This window comes from Meles meles, chromosome 20 (assembly GCF_922984935.1).
Source record: "Meles meles chromosome 20, mMelMel3.1 paternal haplotype, whole genome shotgun sequence".
NCBI lineage: Eukaryota > Metazoa > Chordata > Mammalia > Carnivora > Mustelidae > Meles > Meles meles.
In genome coordinates this window covers 3,629,414-3,649,277 of record NC_060085.1, presented here as the reverse complement: position 1 = coordinate 3,649,277, position 19,864 = coordinate 3,629,414, and the positions used below count along the sequence as shown (strand labels likewise).

The 19,864-nt window shown below is 60.6% G+C and overlaps 1 protein-coding gene across 12 annotated transcripts in view; it reads left to right on the top strand.

Moving 5' to 3' along the window:
- PTPRS (protein tyrosine phosphatase receptor type S) overlaps nt 1-19,864 on the top strand; it is a 94,006-nt gene that overhangs the window by 68,243 nt on the left and 5,899 nt on the right. For 3 of the 12 annotated variants that reach the window (XM_045990105.1, XM_045990103.1, XM_045990104.1), the window contains 18 exons: nt 4,277-4,582; nt 5,881-6,074; nt 6,228-6,254; nt 8,444-8,561; nt 9,964-10,569; nt 11,021-11,118; nt 11,709-11,962; nt 12,605-12,698; nt 12,802-13,017; nt 13,497-13,654; nt 14,079-14,090; nt 14,368-14,480; nt 16,045-16,092; nt 17,078-17,175; nt 17,277-17,400; nt 17,948-18,123; nt 18,203-18,322; nt 19,692-19,846. In XM_045990105.1, coding sequence (XP_045846061.1) covers nt 4,277-4,582; nt 5,881-6,074; nt 6,228-6,254; nt 8,444-8,561; nt 9,964-10,569; nt 11,021-11,118; nt 11,709-11,962; nt 12,605-12,698; nt 12,802-13,017; nt 13,497-13,654; nt 14,079-14,090; nt 14,368-14,480; nt 16,045-16,092; nt 17,078-17,175; nt 17,277-17,400; nt 17,948-18,123; nt 18,203-18,322; nt 19,692-19,846 — 2,917 coding nt within the window. The remainder of the gene's footprint in view (nt 1-4,276; nt 4,583-5,880; nt 6,075-6,227; nt 6,255-8,443; nt 8,562-9,963; nt 10,570-11,020; nt 11,119-11,708; nt 11,963-12,604; nt 12,699-12,801; nt 13,018-13,496; nt 13,655-14,078; nt 14,091-14,367; nt 14,481-16,044; nt 16,093-17,077; nt 17,176-17,276; nt 17,401-17,947; nt 18,124-18,202; nt 18,323-19,691; nt 19,847-19,864) is intronic. The other 9 variants (XM_045990106.1, XM_045990107.1, XM_045990108.1 and 6 more) reach the window with 5 other exon arrangements.

Below are 19,864 nucleotides of genomic sequence, written 5' to 3'. Positions count from 1 at the left end.
GCCCCGCCTCCCCCCACCCCGGCTCCCAGGGCGTAGAGCCCTGGGGGGGCCGACTGCGCCCCCTACGTCGGGGCCCGGTGTGGACCGCACCTTCTCTCTCCTCCCCGCCCCCACCCCCCGCCGCCCTGTATCTGGGGCTCACGGAACAGCCGCGCTGTGCCGGCTCCTGGGCCTCGGGAGGGCTCCTCGAGGCTGTCCCTGCTCACACGCGGTCATTCCCAGACCTCATGGGTGTACAGAGACCCTCCGCCTCCCCAGGTGGCTCTGCCCCCTGGTCCCCCATTGCCAGGCGCAGGAGCAGGAGGGGAGGGGGTGCAGGTCCCAGGACAGGCTCTCGAGTCCCTGGAGCTCTTTGCTGTGCCCGCCCTGCCTCCCTGTCTCAGACAAGTCATCTTTTGGCCAGAACACTGCAGCCGGCAGCTGGCTCCAGGCGGCATGGTGGCCCATAACGCCGCCCTGCTTGCCTGCTCTGAGCTCAGGGCCGAGGCAGGCCGCTGATCCCTCTGTCTCCCTGCCTGCTCTCCTCCCTCTGCCCTTCTTCTGTGCTCAGCCTAGCCCAGTGTGGCCTCCACCGCCCTGGCCCTCCCCTCCTCCCCTCCCCCTTCTCAGTCAGTCACAGCGCAGGCCTTGTTCCGGAAGCAGCCTTGGTGTTCAGACCTTCACATCCCCCCCGGGTGTGTGCACACGGTGGGGCACGGGTCAGTTGCGAGTGACGGCAGCTTGGGCCTGGGAGTCTGAGCCGCTGGGATCAGGGGCCTCGGAGACACAGCACCCCTGTCATCCCCCAGCCCCCTTCCCTCCTCCCTACTCCCCCGTGCCAAGCGGAGCGCTCAGCAGCTCCCCGGCGTCTGGGCGTGTTTGTGCGTGAGGCGATCAGTGAGGGTGTCCTGTGGCTCGGGCGGCCACGTGAGAGAGATGGGCACAAGTGCCGCGAAGGTGAGTACGCGCTGGTCTCAAGCAGGTTCACAAAAACGGCTCACCCTGCGTGCCCCCCGCCACCCACAGGCCTGTGCCCTAGTAGCTCTAGGCCACACAGAGTCCAGAGCCCAAATCGAGCCCCTCCCCCCAATCTTTCTACTCCATGGCCAAGAGCCATGCCTGCCCAGAACTGGGGAAGCTGGCACTGCGTGCCCCCCCCCATGCCTGTCCATGGGTCTGTCACACCCTCCCCCACCTCCTCAAGATGTCACGCAGGTTGGGCCGGATTGTGAAGGAGGCGGCCTCCACGGTCGTCAAGAAAGCGGCTTTGGCCCAGCCACGTGAACCTCCGGGGCGGCCCAGGACAGGGAGTGGGGGAGAAGGTACTCCCCACTTCTCATCCCAGGACGGGTGGGGCCCGAGACAACTGGCAGCAAGACTCAGGGCCAGGCGTATCCCCCTGGGGACAGCGGGCTTCTTAGGCTGAACTCAAGGGTAGGTGGAGGCCAGACCACTCAGCCGTGGGTCTCCCCACACCGTCTCACCTTCCCGCCTCGTCGGCGCCAGTCTGGAACTGCAGCGTGCCCACGCTGGGGGCCGGAACAGGGGTTGGGCCAGCTTGCGTCCAGAGACCCACCCAGAGCTCGGTCTGGCCTTATAGCTCAACACTCAGCCACTCCCTCCCTCGTAAGAAAGTCTTTTAAGTTAGCAGTTGAAGAGTGGAAGGTAGGTAACCAGACTGGGAGTTTTCTGGAAGGCGTCTTTCTTTCTTTTATTATGGTTTTTCTCATCATCATCACCATCACTGTTGTTTCTTATTTTATTATGGTTTTGATTTTATTTTTTCCTCCCCCTTTCTCAGCGAATCCATTCCTTCTGGCACATTCTTTGGTTGGTTTCCCACTCCTGCCTGATTCCCCCAGGCACTTTTGGTTGGGGTGGCTGGTCAAGAAATGGGAGAGAGGGCCCCGCTCGTCTGGTATCAGAGGAGGGGATGTCGGCATTTCACTTTAAGTGGAGCCGGAGGGTCATTCTAGTTGAAGTAAGCCATTGGAGAGACCTCTGCGGTGTCTGGTAGTCTGATATCTTTGATAGGATCGGACCCTCTGTTTCTCCTCTGGTGGCCCTGGCTTGCAGTATGCACGTACAAGTACTCTCTAGACACGTGCTCACTGAACACATGGGCTGCCATGGCAGTAGGGGTTCTGTGTGCCTTGACATAGGCCACATGTGTTCTGTGTGGCTTGCCTTGAAGCAAAGCCAGTGGCCTCCCTGGGCCTCCCTGCAGGCAAGAAAAATTCCGGAGCCACAGGCCAGTTGAAGCCATGTGGCTCCAGCCGTCCTCAGCTGGACTGAGGCTGAAGTCCCCATTCTCAAGTCAAGACAGCACCTGGACAACAGCTGAGCCTGGGTTCGAATCCTGGCTCTAGCCGCATGCCCTTGGCAAGGTAGCTTTGCTGTTTCTGGCCTCCGTTGTCTTCCTCTGTGAAGTGGGAGGTGATGTGCGGAAAGCACCCAGGGTAGGTGGGGGTCTGGCACCCAGTAGGTCTACAAGCGGTGATCGTAGAAGACCAGGCAGCTGGGCTTTGAAACTGACTTCCCCGCGGGTAACGTGGAATGAGGCTGGAGGGGTGATAGTTCTGGCCTTTTATGCATCTTAAGAATTAAATGATGTACTGTGAGGGGACATATGCTGAGTGTGAAGGGCTAGGTTAGGGGGTGTGCACAGGATGAAAGGCCTTAATACAGTCTCCTAGTAGGTGCGGAGCGGATGGGGGCTTAATGTTATTTTCATAAAACCGCAACACGCACAGTAGGTGCTTAATATGTGTGAACTATCGCTGCTATTTAACAAAGCCCTTAGCACACTGCCTGGCACACAGTAGGTGCTTCATAAATGCTCTTTTAATTCTAAGCACGGATTGGCATGGTGCTGAGCACGTAATTGGCACGCGATGAATGGAAGCCATCCGTTGTTTATTACAAGCTTCCCTGGTGCCCGGAACACGGGGGCTGCGGCTGTTCCGTGAAGCCCTTGACAGAACAGCTGGTATACAGTAAGTGCTCAGTAGCTGGTATACAGTAAGTGCTCAGTAGGTGACGCTTTCTTGAAGGAGGTTGACCTGGCTTTAGGCACATAGTAGGTGCTCAGATAAGAGCCGTTGTCCATCTGAGGGGGCCTAGCGTGGTTGCGGGTACACAGGTTTTGCTCAGAACATGATGTCATCATCTGCAAAGCCTTTGGCCCTCGGTGTGCAAACAGGAGGTACCCAAGAAGTGAAAACTGTTACCGTTTACATAGAAGGCCCTTAGCACAGTCCTCGGCACACAGTAGGTGCTTAAGAAGCGAGGACGGTTAATGTGCTACAAGGCCCTTAGCGCAGGGCCTAGCACATAGTAGGTGTTCGGTAGGCAGGAATTTTTTTCAGTAAGGTCTGTAAGACAGGGCCTGGCACGTAGTAGGTCCTCATTCCATGGGGACTGTGTTAACTGATTAAGTGCCTGGTGTGGAGAGGTTCTGTGTAAATGGCAGCTGGTGTTTTTATCTTTGAAGGGCTAGCAATGCCCAGCCCATAGTAGGTCCTCAATAAATAAGACTTGGGCCATGGATCTGTGATGGCCGTCGTGTGGTGCTGGAAAAACAATGATCTGTAAAGAGCTTGGCACACAGTAGGTGCTAATCGGGGCTGTGCCATCCGTAAGGTCCCGCGCCTGGGACCTGACCTGGTGGTGTCCAGGCTACCAGACACTTGTATTACTCCCCTACAAAGCCCTTGGCATGCTCACTGGCACACAGTAGGTGCCCAATAAATGGGACTTTGGCTGCTTTTACCCTGGCAGTCCAACTCCCCTAGCACACAGTAGGTGTTCAGCAAATACATGCATTTACTGTTATCCTATAAAACTCAGTGCCGTGCCTAGCACACAGTAGGTGCCTGATAGATGGGGCTTTTCGTGTAATTACCTGGCATGGTGCCTGGCACATAGTAGGGGTTCAGTAAACGGATGCTCCTACTGTTAGTCCGTGACGCCCCCGGCACCGTGCTGAGCGCACAATAGCTCTCCTGAAGGGGGATGTTCCCGCTGTTCCCCAGGACCCCCTGCGTGCCGGGCAGGTGCAGCCCCCGGCGCTGAGCCCGTGTTCTTGGCCAGCCCTCCCGGCCCCCATCCCCACCCGTCCATCTCACCTTTGGTTGGCACCCGCTTCTTTTGGGTTTCGACTTCTCTTTGGTTTGGTTCTGTTTTGTTTGTTATCATCTTCTGTTTTATTTTCTCTTTCCCATCTTTTGTTTCCCCGCCCCCCTCCCCGCCCATCCTGCCTCCCCTCCCCGCCCCCACGTTCTCCCCCCTCCAATAGAACCGTCAGCCCCCCCTCAAGACGTTAAATGTGTCAGCACGCGCTCCACGGCCATTTTGGTAAGTTGGCGCCCACCGCCGCCGGAAACGCACAACGGGGCCCTGGTGAGCTATAGCGTCCACTACCGACCGCTGGGCTCCGAGGATCCACAACCCAAGGAGGTGAACGGCATCCCCCCGACCACCACTCAGATCCTGCTGGAGGCGCTGGACAAGTGGACCGAGTACCGCATCACGACTGTCGCTCACACAGAGGTGGGACCAGGGCCCGAGAGCTCGCCCGTGGTCATCCGCACCGACGAGGACGGTAAGCACCGGGCCCGGCCGGGGACCCCCGCAGGCCCCAGCCCGCCCCGCGCCTCGGCACCTTCAGGCTCTGCAAAACGGGGCTGGCTGGTGATCCAAAGGTAGAAGGCACAGTCTTGAGGGCGAGACCCGAAGCAAGCAGCCTCCCCACGGAATCTGGGCTCCTTGATCCTGGAACGCTCCGTTCTAGACCCTCCGGGTGGCATTTTCTCCTGAGCCTTGTGCCTGGGAGGTTAAGCGGACAGACCTGTATTGTTTTTTTGGTCTGATGGTGGAAAGTTACGGAAACAGTGTGGGGAACGGCCAGCGGCACTTGCAACAGACTTAGCGTCCGTAACCCCAGAAACCTAGCTTTTAGACTCCTGGGATAAGCCGGGATCTGGAGTGTCCTCGGTCCGAGCCGTCCTATCTGGCAAGTAGGTGGGCTGGTTAACAGCTTCTAGGGGTGCGGATGTTTAACAGTTTCTGGGGCACAGAGCCTGATTTCTAGCAACGGCCGGTTTTCTGCAGTGTGAGGCTCGAGTGCTGTGGCTGACTTTCCAGCCAGAACGTTTTGAGCTGCGAAGTGAGATGAGGCTCGGGCCTGGGGTCCGTTGGTAGAAGCCGGGGCATGGGGAGAAGTAAAAGCAGGCAGCTTCTCCAATAAAACTGCAGGTCCTTGGCCTTGGGAACCCGGCCCGGCTTCCGAGCCATGGCGGGAAAGGTCCGGTGGGCGGTCGTGCTTTAGGTGGGAAGAGCAGGGAAGAGATGGGCGGGTTGGTTGTTCCTGCCAGGCGGTGCGGTGTGGCTGGATAGGAAGGGCCATGATCCTTGGGGCTGGCTGCGTACTGGGGTGCATGACAGCCTGCAGCTGGACAGCCTGGGTTCAGACCCGGGCTTTGCTTCTTACTAACCCTGCGGTCAAGGGTCCAGCTTATGGGCCCCGGTTTCCCCATCTATAAAATTGGAGTAAGAGCCGCTGGCCGGGAAGGGATGCTGTTAGGATGGAGGCAGGTGGGTAACCCGTGGAACGGGGCGTGCAGGGCTCACTCATGGCATGTGGCCCTGGGCAGATGTCTTAGGCTCTGCGGGGCCTCAGTTGCCCCTCTGTAAGTGGGGCACACCCTCGGGCCCCCTCCCCACCCCACTTCCGGGCTGTGGGAGCCGCGAAGGAGGGATGCCCTCCCAGCTGGTGGTGAGCGCTCAGACCAAGTTAACCAGCAGCCACTTGGCACCCTGGCATCCAGCAGCGGTGCTGCCCCGGGGCAGGGCCAGGCGCCCCAGTAACGGCCCTGCCCGCCCCTCCCCTGCCCCCGCCAGTGCCCAGCGCGCCGCCGCGGAAGGTGGAGGCGGAGGCGCTCAACGCCACGGCCATCCGCGTGCTGTGGCGCTCGCCCGCGCCCGGCCGGCAGCACGGCCAGATCCGCGGCTACCAGGTCCACTACGTACGCATGGAGGGCGCCGAGGCCCGCGGGCCACCGCGCATCAAGGACATCATGCTGGCTGACGCCCAGGTGGGCGGGGCTCTGGGGCGGGGCTCCCGTGGGCGGGGCCTGGGTGGGCGGGGCGGCCCCCAGACCCTGCGCTCCTGCCTTCTCCCTGCTTCTCTCTCTCTGGCCACCTGCTCACCTCCTCCTCTCTCCCCTGCCGCCTCCTCCCACGCTCAGTGGGAGACGGACGACACAGCCGAATATGTAAGTAGCACCCCTGCCCGGCCATTGCAGTGTTCTCCCGCGGGCCGTGCAGTGCTGTGACCCCCCCACACACTCCCCTGCACGTCTCTTGTAAGAGGATCTTCTCCCCCCGGGCCCCAGATGCCTACTGGTAACTTGGAGCGTGTAGCCTCAATTTTCAATCAGGCAGATGGCCCTAGGAGCCCTGCTGGGGTCCTGGACTCCGAGGGTGTACGTTAGCCCTCTTACCTGGATGGCCCCTAGACCCACCGGGCTCACACGGTGCCCCTCCTGCCCAGCGCCCAGCCTTGCTCCGGCCGTGGTTTTCACCGCCACACCTTTGCTCAAGCTTTTTCTGCAGCCCTGACCCACCCCTGTACCCCGCAGCCTCCCCTGCCGGACCTAGGCCTGGCAAATCCAAAGTGGGGGCCAGTTTCCAATCCAGCCAGACTCTCTGATCACCTGGCGCAGCCTTCTCTGACCTCAAAGGTGCTCTGTCTGGCCAAAGCATCTGCTTCATTGTGGCCCTTGGGTGGTGAGAGGGTCAGTGGGGCCCCGGCACGGTGGGGAAGGGAGAGGCCCGCAGGACTCCAAGTCTCCCGTTAAATTGACGCCAGCCCCACGCACCCACGCCCAGAGGCTTTGCCTCTTCCCTACCCCCAGGCTGGAGGGGTGAAGGTCCCTCCAAGGCCTCCACCTCAGCCCCTCCCACGCACCAAGACCCTGGGAGGGACTGAATGTGAGGCCCAGGGGCAGGAGACCCTCTCTTCGTCCATCCCCATCCCCTCCACATGCACCTGATGTGGGGCCAACCGCCCCTGCCCCCAGGCATGCTGGACCGTGTTTGTGGGTGTGCATGCGTGGGGACGTGGACGCACGTGTGACGGTGAGGGCCGACGCGGGTATGTGTGCTAGGTCAGGCGGCAGCTCGAACATTTGCAGGACAAGCCATAGTTTCCTGAGCGGGGACCAGGACAGACCTGAGCCCGCCCTCCTGGGGGTCCCAGTCCAGTGTGGGAGAGGACGGCTCATTGGAACAAGACACAAATACACTTGGCCCTTGGACACAACGGGTTTGAGCCGCGGAGGTCCACTTATCGGCCAGTTTATTTTTGAGAAACACAGTACAGTGCTTCCTTGTGACCTCTCTCTCCTTTAGCTGCTTTAGCGTAAGAATAGGGTATCTGACACGTATAACGCGCAAATGATGTATTCGTCAGTTACGTTTATCCGTAAGGCTTCCGGGCCACGGGAGGCTAATAGTAGTTGAATTCCGGGGGAGTCAGAAGTGCCATGCAGATTTTAAACTGCACGGGGGTCGGCACCCCTAGCCCCCACGTTGTCCAAGGTCAGTTGTCCGTGCCTAGTGACGGCTCCGGTTGGGGCAGGGTCTAGATGGGGCTGCAGAGATTTACTGATGCGCTCTCTGGGCTGCGGGGTGGGCAGCCCCGATCTGTAGCTTATCACCTATAGCTTCCTGCTGCAGACGTGAGACAGAATCACCCCGACATGTAGTAGGGCAACAAGGAGAGGGTTGGTTTAGAGTATTCACTACCTTTGTTCTTATCAGTACGTGTATGTAATTTACTTTCTGATAATGGCTGTTTAATACGGGCTTACGAAATTCCTGAGAATTTAACTATTGGCTCTCGTGGCCTGATGGTGGGCATCTCCAGCGCACGAGTGGGTGTCGTGGAGGCAGCGGGCACAGCCCATGCAAAGGCCCTAGGGTGGGAGCAAGCCTGGCATCCCAGAGCAGTGAGGATGCCCAGTGGCTGGAGCAGAGGGAGCAAGGGGAAAAGTGGGAGGAGGTCGGGGCAGGCAGGGAAGGATTTGGGCTTTTATCCCTATGGGAGGTGGGAGCCCTGGAGGGCTGTGGATGTAGGAGGGCGGGTCGTGACTGTGGTGCTCACAGGCGCCCTCTTGTGGCCGGTGCAGGGAGGACAGCCTAGGGGCAAGGGTGGGAGCCTGGGAATGGGGGGTGGTGGGGAGAGCACTGGTCTGGGTGGAAGATGTTGGGGTATCAGGCTGCGTGTGCCCATCTTCGCATGGACGTGCTGTGTGTCGGGGTCTGTGCATGAGCTCGGATGCACGCCTCTCCCTGCAGACTAGGCCCCACATCCGCCTTGCTTGACCCCGGCCCGGGGAGGGGGGTGGGCAGGGCCGCTCTCAAGCCCGGTGGCGCGGCTGACCCCCATCCCTGCCCGCAGGAGATGATCATCACAAACCTGCAGCCTGAGACCGCCTACTCCATCACCGTAGCCGCCTACACCATGAAAGGCGACGGTGCTCGCAGCAAACCCAAGGTGGTCGTGACCAAGGGAGCAGGTGAGAGAGCCCATCCCCCACCACGGCCCCGTTGCCCCCAGGGCACCCCATGGAGTTCTTGAGCTCATGCAGGGAGAGAGCACTGGGCAGCGGGGCCAGCGCGAGCAGAGACACGGGGGCCACTCAGGAGGCCGGCCAGCCCCCCCTTCTCCTCCTCACTGGCTTCCCCGAATGCTTAGCAGCGGATGGAAACCACAGCCAGGCCTCTGGCCCTCCCGGCTTCACTAAGGCTGTTCCTTCCACCTGGATACCCTTCCCCAGCCTGCCCCCTGCCCAGTCTCGGTCCAGTGCTCCCTCTGGGCAGCCCCAGCTCCCCCCCCCCCCCACCCTGCCTTCCCTCGTCACAGCTCTGATCGCCCTAGGTGGCTTGTTCGGAGGTTGTGTGCCCATCGCCCACACTGCACCGTGAAACCTCTTCTCCTAGCGGCCCTGCCTCAGTTTCCCTTTCTGGCCCCACCAGGCCCCTATCATCAATCCCAAGGGACTATTTTTTACTCCAGCCAACATCGAGGAGGGGGCGAGGTTGCAGTGAAAATGTAAGGGGAGGAGGCTGTGGGCAGATGGCACAGCCCAGGCCAAGGTGTGGTGCAGGCAACACGTTCATTGTGTTTCAGGAATGCTAGGCTCCGAGCCCTCCACCTCACATCCTGCACCCACCCCTTTGCCAGGGCCCCTCCCTCAGCCCACAGAGCCCCACATTCCCTGCCAGCTGGACACAGCCCCTCCCCATGCCGTTCCCTCCATCTGCCTAGTCTCTATCCTTTGGTATCCAGCGTACGCATTACCTCCTTCAAGAAGCCTCCCCTGATTGTTCATCTTCTCTCAGGGACCTTGCATTATAGCTGTGCTTGTCAAGCAGACCCACTGCATATTCTGTGACTGCTCAGAGCACGGCTCATGAAAGGTCCTGATAAGTCCTGCAGGAGGAGGAGACTGGTTTTATTTGTAGACCTTCTCTCCTGCCGGACTTAACAGGACCTTGGCACATTGATTTTTACTGAGACCGTGAGAACCATGGGGCAAGGGCAAGGTTTTGAAACATTCCTGTGTCGCACGGGTATTAATTATATGCTGGCAGGAGGCAAGGGGCACATCAGTGAGGCAGGAGCTGGGTGACTTATGAATGAGAAGAGGTAAACATACGCGGACCTGCTCTGGCATCTGGAAATGTTTTCCTTTGTTGGGTTCTGAGTCCCCGGCCTCCTCACTCTTCTTTCCACTCACCCAGCTCAGTGCCACCACAGGGCCTTTGCATAGGCTGTTCCCTTGCCTGGAACAGTGGGGCCTCCCTGAGACCCCTTTTAAAACTTGCAGCCCTGCCCCTTGCTTCCTGACTTCTAGACTTCCTGACTCTGATGGGCCACATGGCCTTGACATGTCCCCTGTCTCCCCCTCCCCGCAGTGCTGGGCCGCCCCACCCTGTCGGTGCAGCGGACCCCCGAGGGCAGCCTGCTGGCACACTGGGGGCCCCCAGCCGGCACCGCCGAGGACCAGGTGCTGGGCTACCGCCTGCAGTTTGGCCGTGAGGACTCACCCCTGGCCACGCTGGAGTTCCCGCCCACTGAGGACCACTATACGGCGTTGGGTGTGCATAAGGGGGCCACGTATGTGTTTCGGCTGGCGGCCCGGAGCCGAGGAGGCCTGGGCGAGGAGGCGGCCGAGGTCCTGAGCATCCCCGAGGACACTCCCCGCGGCCACCCACAGATCCTCGAGGCAGCTGGGAACGCCTCCACGGGCACTGTCCTGCTCCGCTGGCTGCCACCCGTGCCCGCCGAGCGCAACGGGGCCATAATCAAGTACACGGTAGCTGTGCGGGAGGCCGGAGCCTTGGGCCCCGCCCGAGAGACTGAGCTGCCGGCCGCGGCCGAGCCGGGCGCCGAGAACGTGCTCACGCTGCAGGGCCTCAAGCCCGACACGGCGTATGACCTCCAAGTGCGGGCCCACACGCGCCAGGGCCCCGGCCCCTACAGCCCCCCCGTCCGCTACCGGACGTTCCTGCGGGACCAAGGTAGGCGCGCGGCGACCCCCGCACCAGAGCCGGACCGGGCCTCGTGCCCACCCCCACCCCAGCCCCCTCCCTCTCCCCCACCCAGGTAAGTGATCACTTTTCTGCTTCCTTGTGGACACTCGAGGCGAGTCCGGACCCCGAGGCTCCGGCGTTGGCAAAGGTGGGACGTGCCTGGGTGGCACCGCCGCCCCCACCGACCCCCCCTCCCCGTACCCTCCCTCTCCCCTCTCCTGCTCCGTCTTCTCTTTGCAGCAGCGCCGTCTCCCCCCTCCCCGGCAGGGACTTGGGACAGGGCCAGGCAGGGCCAGGCAGTAAGGCCGTGGGCACAGGCACAGCGGAAGACAGGGAGCGCCTGGGCCGCCCCACCCCCACCCCACCAGCCCGCCCCGCCTGACCGCCGGCACTCACGGGGCCTCTCTTCTGCTCTCTCCCACTCGGCTGCCCGGCACAGTCTCACCCAAGAACTTCAAGGTGAAGATGATCATGAAGACCTCAGTTCTGCTCAGCTGGGAGTTTCCAGACAACTACAACTCGCCCACACCCTACAAGGTGCAGACCGCCTGCCGCCCCCAACCTCGGGAGCGGGCGGGCTAGGTTAAGGGCTGGGGCTTGGTCAGGGTTGGGAATCAGCTGGACTCAGGGCTGAGTGGGATCAGGGCTCAGCGGAGACTGAGACTCAGTTGTGGTCAAGACTTAACCTGGGATTGAGCCTCAGTTTGGGATCAGGGCTCAGTGTGCGATTAGGGCTGAATGAGGATTGGGGCTCATTCCAGGTTGGTTGGCAGTCAGGTCTGGGCTCAACTGGGATTGAGGATCTGCCTTGCAGGCGATATAGCGTAGGATCCAGGCTCAGTCTGAGGTCAGAGCTTAGTCATGGTTGGGACTCAGTCTGTGATTAGGGCTCAGTCAGAGTTGGGACTCAGCTGGGATTGAGGATCTGCCTAGGGTCAGGAGTTAGCCTAGGATTGAGGCTTATTCTGGAATTAGGTTTTAGTCAACACTGGGCTTAGAGCCGGGGCTCTGTGACCTCTGTTGGGGGTCACAGTTCAGTGGGGCTGAGGTGGAGCCTGGGATCAAGGCTCAGTCAGGGCCGGGGGCTCAGCGCAGATCCCCCCCGCTGAGCCGGCCCTGGCCCGCAGATCCAGTACAATGGGCTCACACTGGACGTGGACGGCCGCACCACCAAAAAGCTCATCACGCACCTCAAGCCCAACACCTTCTACAACTTTGTGTTGACCAACCGCGGCAGCAGCTTGGGTGGCCTTCAGCAGACGGTCACGGCCTGGACCGCCTTCAACCTGCTCAGTGCCAAGCCCAGCGTGGCCCCCAAGCCCGACTCCGACGGCTTCATCATGGTGTACCTGCCCGATGGCCAGAGCCCCGTGCCTGTCCAGTATGATCAAAACCGCCCACTGCCCCCAAGGTTTCCTCCCCCCCTCATTAGCCAGCTTTGTGACTGGGCCGAGCCACCTGCCCTCACCTGTAAGACGTGGGTCATGTCAGCCCCAGCCTTTGTGGTTGCCCAGAGGCGTCTCATGATGTGCAGTCCGCCCTAATGTGGCCTATGTCTTCTCCTCCATCATTCCTGATAGTCCTGTGTGCCTGACCTTCTTTGGGTTCTGGTTTCCCAGACTGGTGGGGAGACGGAACTGGGAAGCAGACACTTTCAGACCCATGGTGCGTTAGAGGCACCAGGGTCGAGAGTCCCCAGTGGAGAGACGAGGACTCTGCCTGGGGAGCAGAGAAGAATTAAGGTTTATGAGGATATGTGGGTATGGAAGCTGGGGCTTTGAAGGATGTGTAGGAGTTCAAGAGCTAGAATTGGGGTAGGCTCCCTGAAGCAGAAGGAACCGCATACTCAAAAACCTGGAGGCTTGAATCGGGAACTATAGTCCTGTGTGGCTGGGGTTCTAGGGGCATAAACGCAGAAGGGAAGAATCAGCACAGGGACTCCCCCCCCCCCCCCCCCCGCCCCGACCTCCACCTCCAGAAGGCATTCATTGGACTTGGCCCCCGACCCTTCGTCTCCCTACAGGAACTACTTTATTGTGATGGTGCCGCTGCGCAAGTCTCGTGGTGGCCAGTTCCTGACCCCTCTGGGCAGCCCGGAAGACATGGATCTGGAGGAGGTGAGGTGGGGCCCGGACCTGCCAGGCCCAGGCCTGTCCTGGCGTCTGGAAGTCCTGTTGCTGCCCGCCGGCCTCTGAGCACCCCGCGCCCCTGTTCCCACAGCTCATCCAGGACATCTCGCGGCTACAGAGGCGCAGCCTGAGGCATTCGCGCCAGCTGGAGGCGCCCCGCCCCTACATTGCCGCTCGCTTCTCCATGTTGCCGCCCACGTTCCACCCCGGCGACCAGAAGCAGTACGGTGGCTTCGACAACAGGGGCCTGGAGCCCGGCCACCGATACGTCCTCTTTGTGCTTGCCGTGCTGCAGAAGAGCGAGCCTGTGAGTCGCAGACGGTGTCCGCCCGCTCCGGCCCCGGCCTCCAGTGCACAGGCCCCGAAGCGGCTTCGGCCCCCAGGGCCCCGGCCTCACACCTAGTCACAGGCCCTTGTAGCTTCCCGTGACCGGGGCTGGGCGGAGGGCGGGATTTGAGGTTGGGGGCACCCCAAGGGGAAGGCTGTTTAGAGGGAGGGACTTGGGACCTGGTCCACCAAGACAAGATGTCGTCGGGGTTTGCACCCGTGGAGGGAGGTCTAGAGGGGACGAGGGGAACGAAAAGGACTTCGGAGTGGCCGAGGCCAAGGGAAGCAATGGGAAGAGCAGAGATGGGCAAAGGGCCAGGCCAGGGGTCAGGGTTCTTGGGAACCATCAGAAGAGGGTTTGGAGTCGGGGAGGGACGTCGGTTCGTGTTGGAAGAAGACGGCTCTGACCACTGAGTAGGACGGACCCTGATGGAGGCCCCTCCTGCCCTGGTCCCACAGACGTTTGCGGCCAGCCCCTTCTCAGATCCCTTCCAGCTGGATAACCCGGACCCGCAGCCCATCGTGGACGGCGAGGAGGGGCTCATCTGGGTGGTCGGGCCCGTGCTAGCCGTGGTCTTCATCATCTGCATCGTCATTGCCATCCTGCTCTACAAGAAGTGAGCCTTTTGCACTCCCCCACTTGCCAGGAGGGAGGGCTCCCTGGAAGAGGAAGAGAGTCTGGAAGGTCCGGGGAAGGCCGGTCGCACCGGGTGATCACAGAGGTCCTCCGCCGGACGGCTAGAAAAACCCTGGCTCAGAGAGGTTAAGGCGCTGGATCAAAGTCACACAGCCTGGGTTCAGACCAGGCCAGTGACTTGAGTCCTGCCAGGCCTCGCGGGACATGTCTCACCTTAGAAAGGGAAGGCCCAGACGTTCCTCCTCATGGTGGGGCCCCAAGCAGGAAGGATGGACCCCGTGTTCCAGAGGAGCCCAAGGCTCTGGGAGGTTAGCACAGCCGCCCACCATCACAGAACAGGTGCTTGGTAGCCCTCACCTGTCTTCTTTTCCCTCCTTCCAATCTGTGTCTGCTTTCGGGAGCAGCAAACCCGACAGGTAAGGACTGAGCCCGTCCTTGGGAGGCCTTGGGCGAGAGGCCAAGGAGGGGGATCAGGGTGGTGCTGTGCCCGTGGGGCGAGGGTGTGCCGGCAGGCTGCAGGCTGCACGTGTGCCGGCACGTGCCGTCCCGGGAACCCTAGCTGTGCATGTACGCGGCCCCCTGCCCACCGGCTGGGTCGCGCGCTCCTGGTACCCGATCGGCGTTCCCGCAAATTTGCGTGCGTTTTGGGGCATGCGCCGGTGCTCAGGGAATCTTCTGCTTGCTCCCACAAAGTAAACGCAAGGACTCAGAGCCCCGCACCAAATGCCTCCTGAACAACGCCGACCTGGCCCCCCACCACCCCAAGGACCCCGTGGAAATGAGACGCATTAACTTCCAGACACCAGGTGCGTGCGTAGGCCAGGTGCCAGGATCCACGCTGCCGGGGGGAGGTAGCGTGAGAGACGAGCGAGTGGGCCCCTCGGTGGAGCCTCTTCCCGCCTCGGCCGCGCGGTTTGGTGCAGTGAGATGCCCGGTTCCCAAATCCTGAGTGGATCCGGGCTTGGGAGTTCCAGGGACGGGTCCGGTTATGACCAAGTGAGGCTTTTGCAAAGCTGGGGGGTTGGGATTGTTTCTGGGAGCAAAGAGGACCCCTCAAAAACTGAACGGGCTCAAGAACCGTCCTTTCTTCTGACGGAACGAGCTTTGCTTCTGGCTCCCACTTCTGGTCTTAGGGACACACGGGTGGGCATTTGGGTTTTTCCTTGGCCTTTGCCCATGCTCCCGTGGGATATACCCCTGGCGAGGTACAGAGATTGTGCCTCCCATGTGCCCTGCACTTCTCTCGTCCAGATGCTCATGCTCTCCTGGCTCTCCACAGTTCCCTGTAGCGTCACACGGGTCCGCTCAGGTGGCCTACCATGCCTGGAGGGAGAACTGAATGAACCAGGGTCTTGTCCTTGATCATCCTCTGTACTGTGATCCACACACTCCCTCATCCTTTTCCTCTTAACGGGCTCATGCCAACTGCTTCTAACCAAATAAGGAGATTTCCATTTAACTGATGGCTGCTGTTCTCCTTATGAGGTCACAGCATGGTTACATCTGTCCCTCCCCCGCACCCAGTCTCTACTTCTTGTCTCTGAGCTTCCTGTCTACTTCCTGTCTCATAATTGTTTCAAACCAGAGATTTTAAACATTTGTGTGTTACTGATGGCTGCAGTCCTCCTTAAGGGCTCATGCATGACCTCACATGCTGTTCTTAATATACTCCTTTCTCTTTCCTGCTGTTAAACTGTCTCACATCAGTTCTGTTGTTATTCAAATGAGGATTTTGATCACTTATATTTAACTGATGGCTACTGTCGCTTCTCTGCCTTCCACCTAAGATCAAGTGTAACTGATGGCTGCAGTCTGCCATAAGGGATCATGAAAGGTCCCATGTGGCACCCCTCATGTATTCCTTTCTCTCTTCTGTCTCTGGACTAGGTCATGTCAGTTCTATTTCCATCCAAGTGAGGAGTTTTAACACCCATATTTAACTGATAGTTGCTGTCCTTCTTAAACTCATGGCATGGGCCCATAGGCCCTTCCCCTGCCCCCAAGTTTCACCCTCACCCTCCTGTACCTCATCTGAAATCTCAGCTGACCCCAGCAGGAGGGGACCCAAGGCCAGGTTGGTCTGGGAGGTTGGGGGCAGACGTATTGACAGAAGGCCGAGAGCTTTGGGATCTTTCCGAAGTCCCAACTGAGAACCAGGACTGGCTGCAGTCTGGTCGGAGGGACTCCCATCAGCTCCCATAGGTCCTGGGTGCCGGGGAGGGGGGCAGCGCGGGGCAGCGTGCGTCCCCTGTTGAAGTTGCTCTGCCCTTTGCGTCTGTCGCCTGGCCACTGTGTGTGCATCCAGCGGGGGATGGGGGAGGCGGGGGCCCCCGTGTGTTTTCATTTATTTATTGTTTGCTGTTTCTGCAGATTCGGGCCTCAGCAGCCCCCTCAGGGATCCGGGGTTTCACTTTGAAAGTTAGTTCCTGTGTCTCTCTGTTCTCGGCTTCCTTTCGCGCCCCATCCCCACACCCCCTGTTTGTTTCCATCTTTGGTTCTCCATCCCGCCCCCTGATCTCTGTCCACCTGTCCTGCACTGGCTTCTCCAGGGAGTCGGGGGTCTGGTCTGTTGGGCCCTTAGGTTGCTGGTTGTGACTGCGCGTAGGTGGGGGTGTGCGGCAGGACCCCAGCTTTACTCCTTAGCGAAGGGCTCTTGGGGAACGCCCGGGGGGAGGCCGGGGATTCTGGTGTTTACCAGCCAGCCTGGCTGGGTTGTACCTCTGGGCCAGCACGTAGCTCAGCCCGCCAGGCCCCGGGAGCGGAGACCAGTCTTGCAGACCCAGACACTGGGAAGAAAGAGTCAAGCCCATGCCCCTACCATCCCATTCACCAGACAGGAAAGGAACCCTCAGAGGTCAGGGGCTCCCTGCACCTGCCCCATGCAGGCACACAGAGAGACAGGGACCCCCCCCCCCCCCACCAAGTGCACACCATCTCCCTTCCCCAGTGCCTTAGGCTCCCTGGCAACAGACCTCACGGTCACTCTGATCCCAGAGAGGCAGACAGGGATGTCCATCTCCGGCCCGTGCCCTGGGGAGTGAGGTTTCCAGAGGCCCAGCCAGCTGCGTCTGCTTCTCCATTTCTCTGTCACTTGCCTGGTTCTTGCCACGAGGCACAAGGAGCTTGGAATCTTCCAGGGCGACCCTTCCCCTGCATCCGCAGCTGGGTCGTCGGGCTCAGCTGGGAGCTGCTCCTTGAACGCCCCACCGGCAGGCAGACAGCCCGGCAGGCCTGGGCTCCCGGCCCCAGCGTGGGCCGTCCTGAACCCTCCCCTCCCCCGCCACTCGCTCTAACCACAGCGCGTCCATCACAGACTCACACTGTAGAGTGCCCCCGCCCCCCAGCCCTGAGGCCGGCCCCCGCGTGACCGGCCCGCACCGCGGGGTCTGCTTCCCCCTCCCAGGCATGCTCAGCCACCCCCCGATCCCCATCGCAGACATGGCCGAGCACACAGAGCGCCTCAAGGCCAATGACAGCCTCAAACTCTCCCAGGAGTACGAGGTGAGCCGGCGCCCCCGCCTCCCGCCCCCACCCAGCCCCCCCCCCCCCCCCCCCCCCCCCGGTGCCGCACCCTGACGCCTCCCCACCACCTTCCCCTGCAGTCCATCGACCCGGGCCAGCAGTTCACATGGGAGCATTCCAACCTGGAAGTGAACAAGCCCAAGAACCGTTACGCCAACGTCATCGCATACGACCATTCCCGCGTCATCCTCCAGCCCATTGAAGGTAGCAGCCCGGGCCCCCTCCCGCCCTTTCCCATGTCAGGGAGAGCACACGGACACCGGGCCTCCATGTGGCCACGTGGACGAGCGAGGGCACAGATTAGGGAAACTGAGGCCTAATGCTGGCCGCAGGCCTGGTCCAGCTCCATCCAGAAGCTCCTGGGAGTTTTTGGAATGTAGTTAACTGATGGCTGCTGTCCTTAAGCTGTTTCCATCTGTCCCTCTGCATCAGCGGTTCTCAATGCCCAGGGAACGTTTGGAATGTCCGAGGACATTTTTGTGTTCACGTTCCGAGGGAGAGGAAGCTAGTAGCATCTAAAGGTCTGAGGCAGCTCAGACCGTGCCGTGCGCAGGACAGCCCCACCAGAGAACAGTCTGGCCCCCAGGACAGTAGTGTGGAGGTGGAGAAACCTCCACATTCAGGCTCCACGGTTCCTTGGGGGGCAGCTTCGGGCAGTTCAGGAGGGCTCCCTGGAAGTGGTAGGCCAGACAGAACCCGTGTAGGAGACCGCAGGACCCCCACTGATCTCTGGCTTCTGCCCTGGCCGTAGGCATAGTGGGCAGTGATTACATCAACGCCAACTACGTAGACGGCTACCGGCGGCAGAACGCGTACATCGCCACGCAGGGGCCGCTGCCGGAGACCTTCGGTGACTTCTGGCGTATGGTGTGGGAGCAGCGTTCGGCTACCATCGTCATGATGACGCGGCTAGAGGAGAAATCACGGGTGGGGCCCGGACCCTGCAACCCCAGTGCCCCCGGCCAGCGCTAGCCCGCGCTCAACCCCATTCTCTTGCCTTCTGCAGATCAAGTGCGATCAGTACTGGCCCAATAGGGGCACGGAGACCTATGGTTTTATCCAGGTCACGCTGCTGGACACCATCGAGCTGGCCACATTCTGTGTCCGGACGTTCTCTTTGCACAAGGTAGGACCCAGGCTGGGGCTGGTGCCTGTGGGAGGGGGTGATGGAGGTAGGGAAGAGATAGTCAGAAGGCTCCAGCTTCTGTCCCGGGAGCTCCCCATCAGACAGAGAAAAGCAAGCAGGCTGCCCACATTCTCTCGAATCCTGAGCCTCAGAGAAGGGACTTCCTGTGCCCAGCCACAGTAGGAGGACAAAACCAGCAGAACCCAACATAGCAATGAGCCTGTCATCCCCTGGCCATCAGTTAAGTCCAAGGCCTTCCCTCCCTGCGTGTCCTCTGGCCTCATGGAGCCAAGGCCCATGATGGGTAGGAGACAAAGCTAGAGAGTCCCTGTTAGCCTGGGGAGTCAGGCCTGGGGCAGAGGGAACTTTACACATGTATTTAACTGATGGCTGCTGTCGGTTACATGGTTCCATGTGTCTTCTACTTCACTGGTTCTCAACTGTGAGGCAGTTTGCTATCCGGAGGACATTTTTTCATTGTTACTATGGGGTAGAGAGGGCAGCTGACACCAGTGTTCCCCAGACTCCAGCCAGGTCCTCTGTCAACAGTAAGCACCCACTGTGCATCAGGCCCTGATTTGGGCACCGAGACACAGCAAAGACCAAGCCAGACAAAATGTCTTGCTCTTTTGGAGCTTAGTCTGGTTGACAAGGCATTGACAGTAACATGTAAAATGACAAATCTTATATGTAGAAAGGGAAAAGTGAAGTCTATGTCAGGGGACCTGGAGATGGTAAGGAAAGGAGCCATGAGATCTGGGAAAACAGCATTCCTGGCAGAGGCTCAGCCTGTGCAAGGGTCCTGGGGCGGGACCATGCCTGGCACGATGGAGAAACAATGAGGAGGCCTGTGTTATGGTTGTAGCAGAGTGCGTGAGGGGGAGAGAGGAGGAGGGGAGGGCCTCGGTGAGGACTTGGGCTTCAACCCTCAGGTGGATGGGGCAGACCTGACTCAGGCGCTCACCGGCGCCCTCTGGTGGCCACTGTGGGGGAGGGCGGACTGTTGGGGCAAGAGCTGGAGGAGCGGGTCCAGGGCAGAGAGAACTGGACCAGGATGGGCGCCACGGAAGGGGGTGAGAAGCAGGCGGGCTTGGGACAGACGAAGGCCGAGCCAGTTGGATGTGGGAGGGCCAGTGAGTCAAGGAGGACTCCGGGGTTCTGGCCAGAACACCTGGTGGGATGGAGCCACCCCCAGCTGAGATGGGGGCGGATTTGGGAGAAAGTCCGGCATGATGTTGGCTACGCTGGGACACATCGGTGGGGTCCCCCCCCCAGTACATGAGGCATCTGGGCCCCCCGGGTGCGAATTTGGCGTCCTCCGTCCGCGCATGGAGGGCTGCGTGACCGCGGTGTCCCTGTGGCCCCCCAGAACGGCTCCAGCGAGAAACGGGAGGTCCGCCAGTTCCAGTTCACAGCATGGCCCGACCACGGGGTGCCCGAGTACCCGACGCCGTTCCTGGCTTTCCTGCGGAGGGTGAAGACCTGTAACCCGCCGGACGCGGGCCCCGTGGTCGTGCACTGCAGGTACCGCTGGCCGCCCCC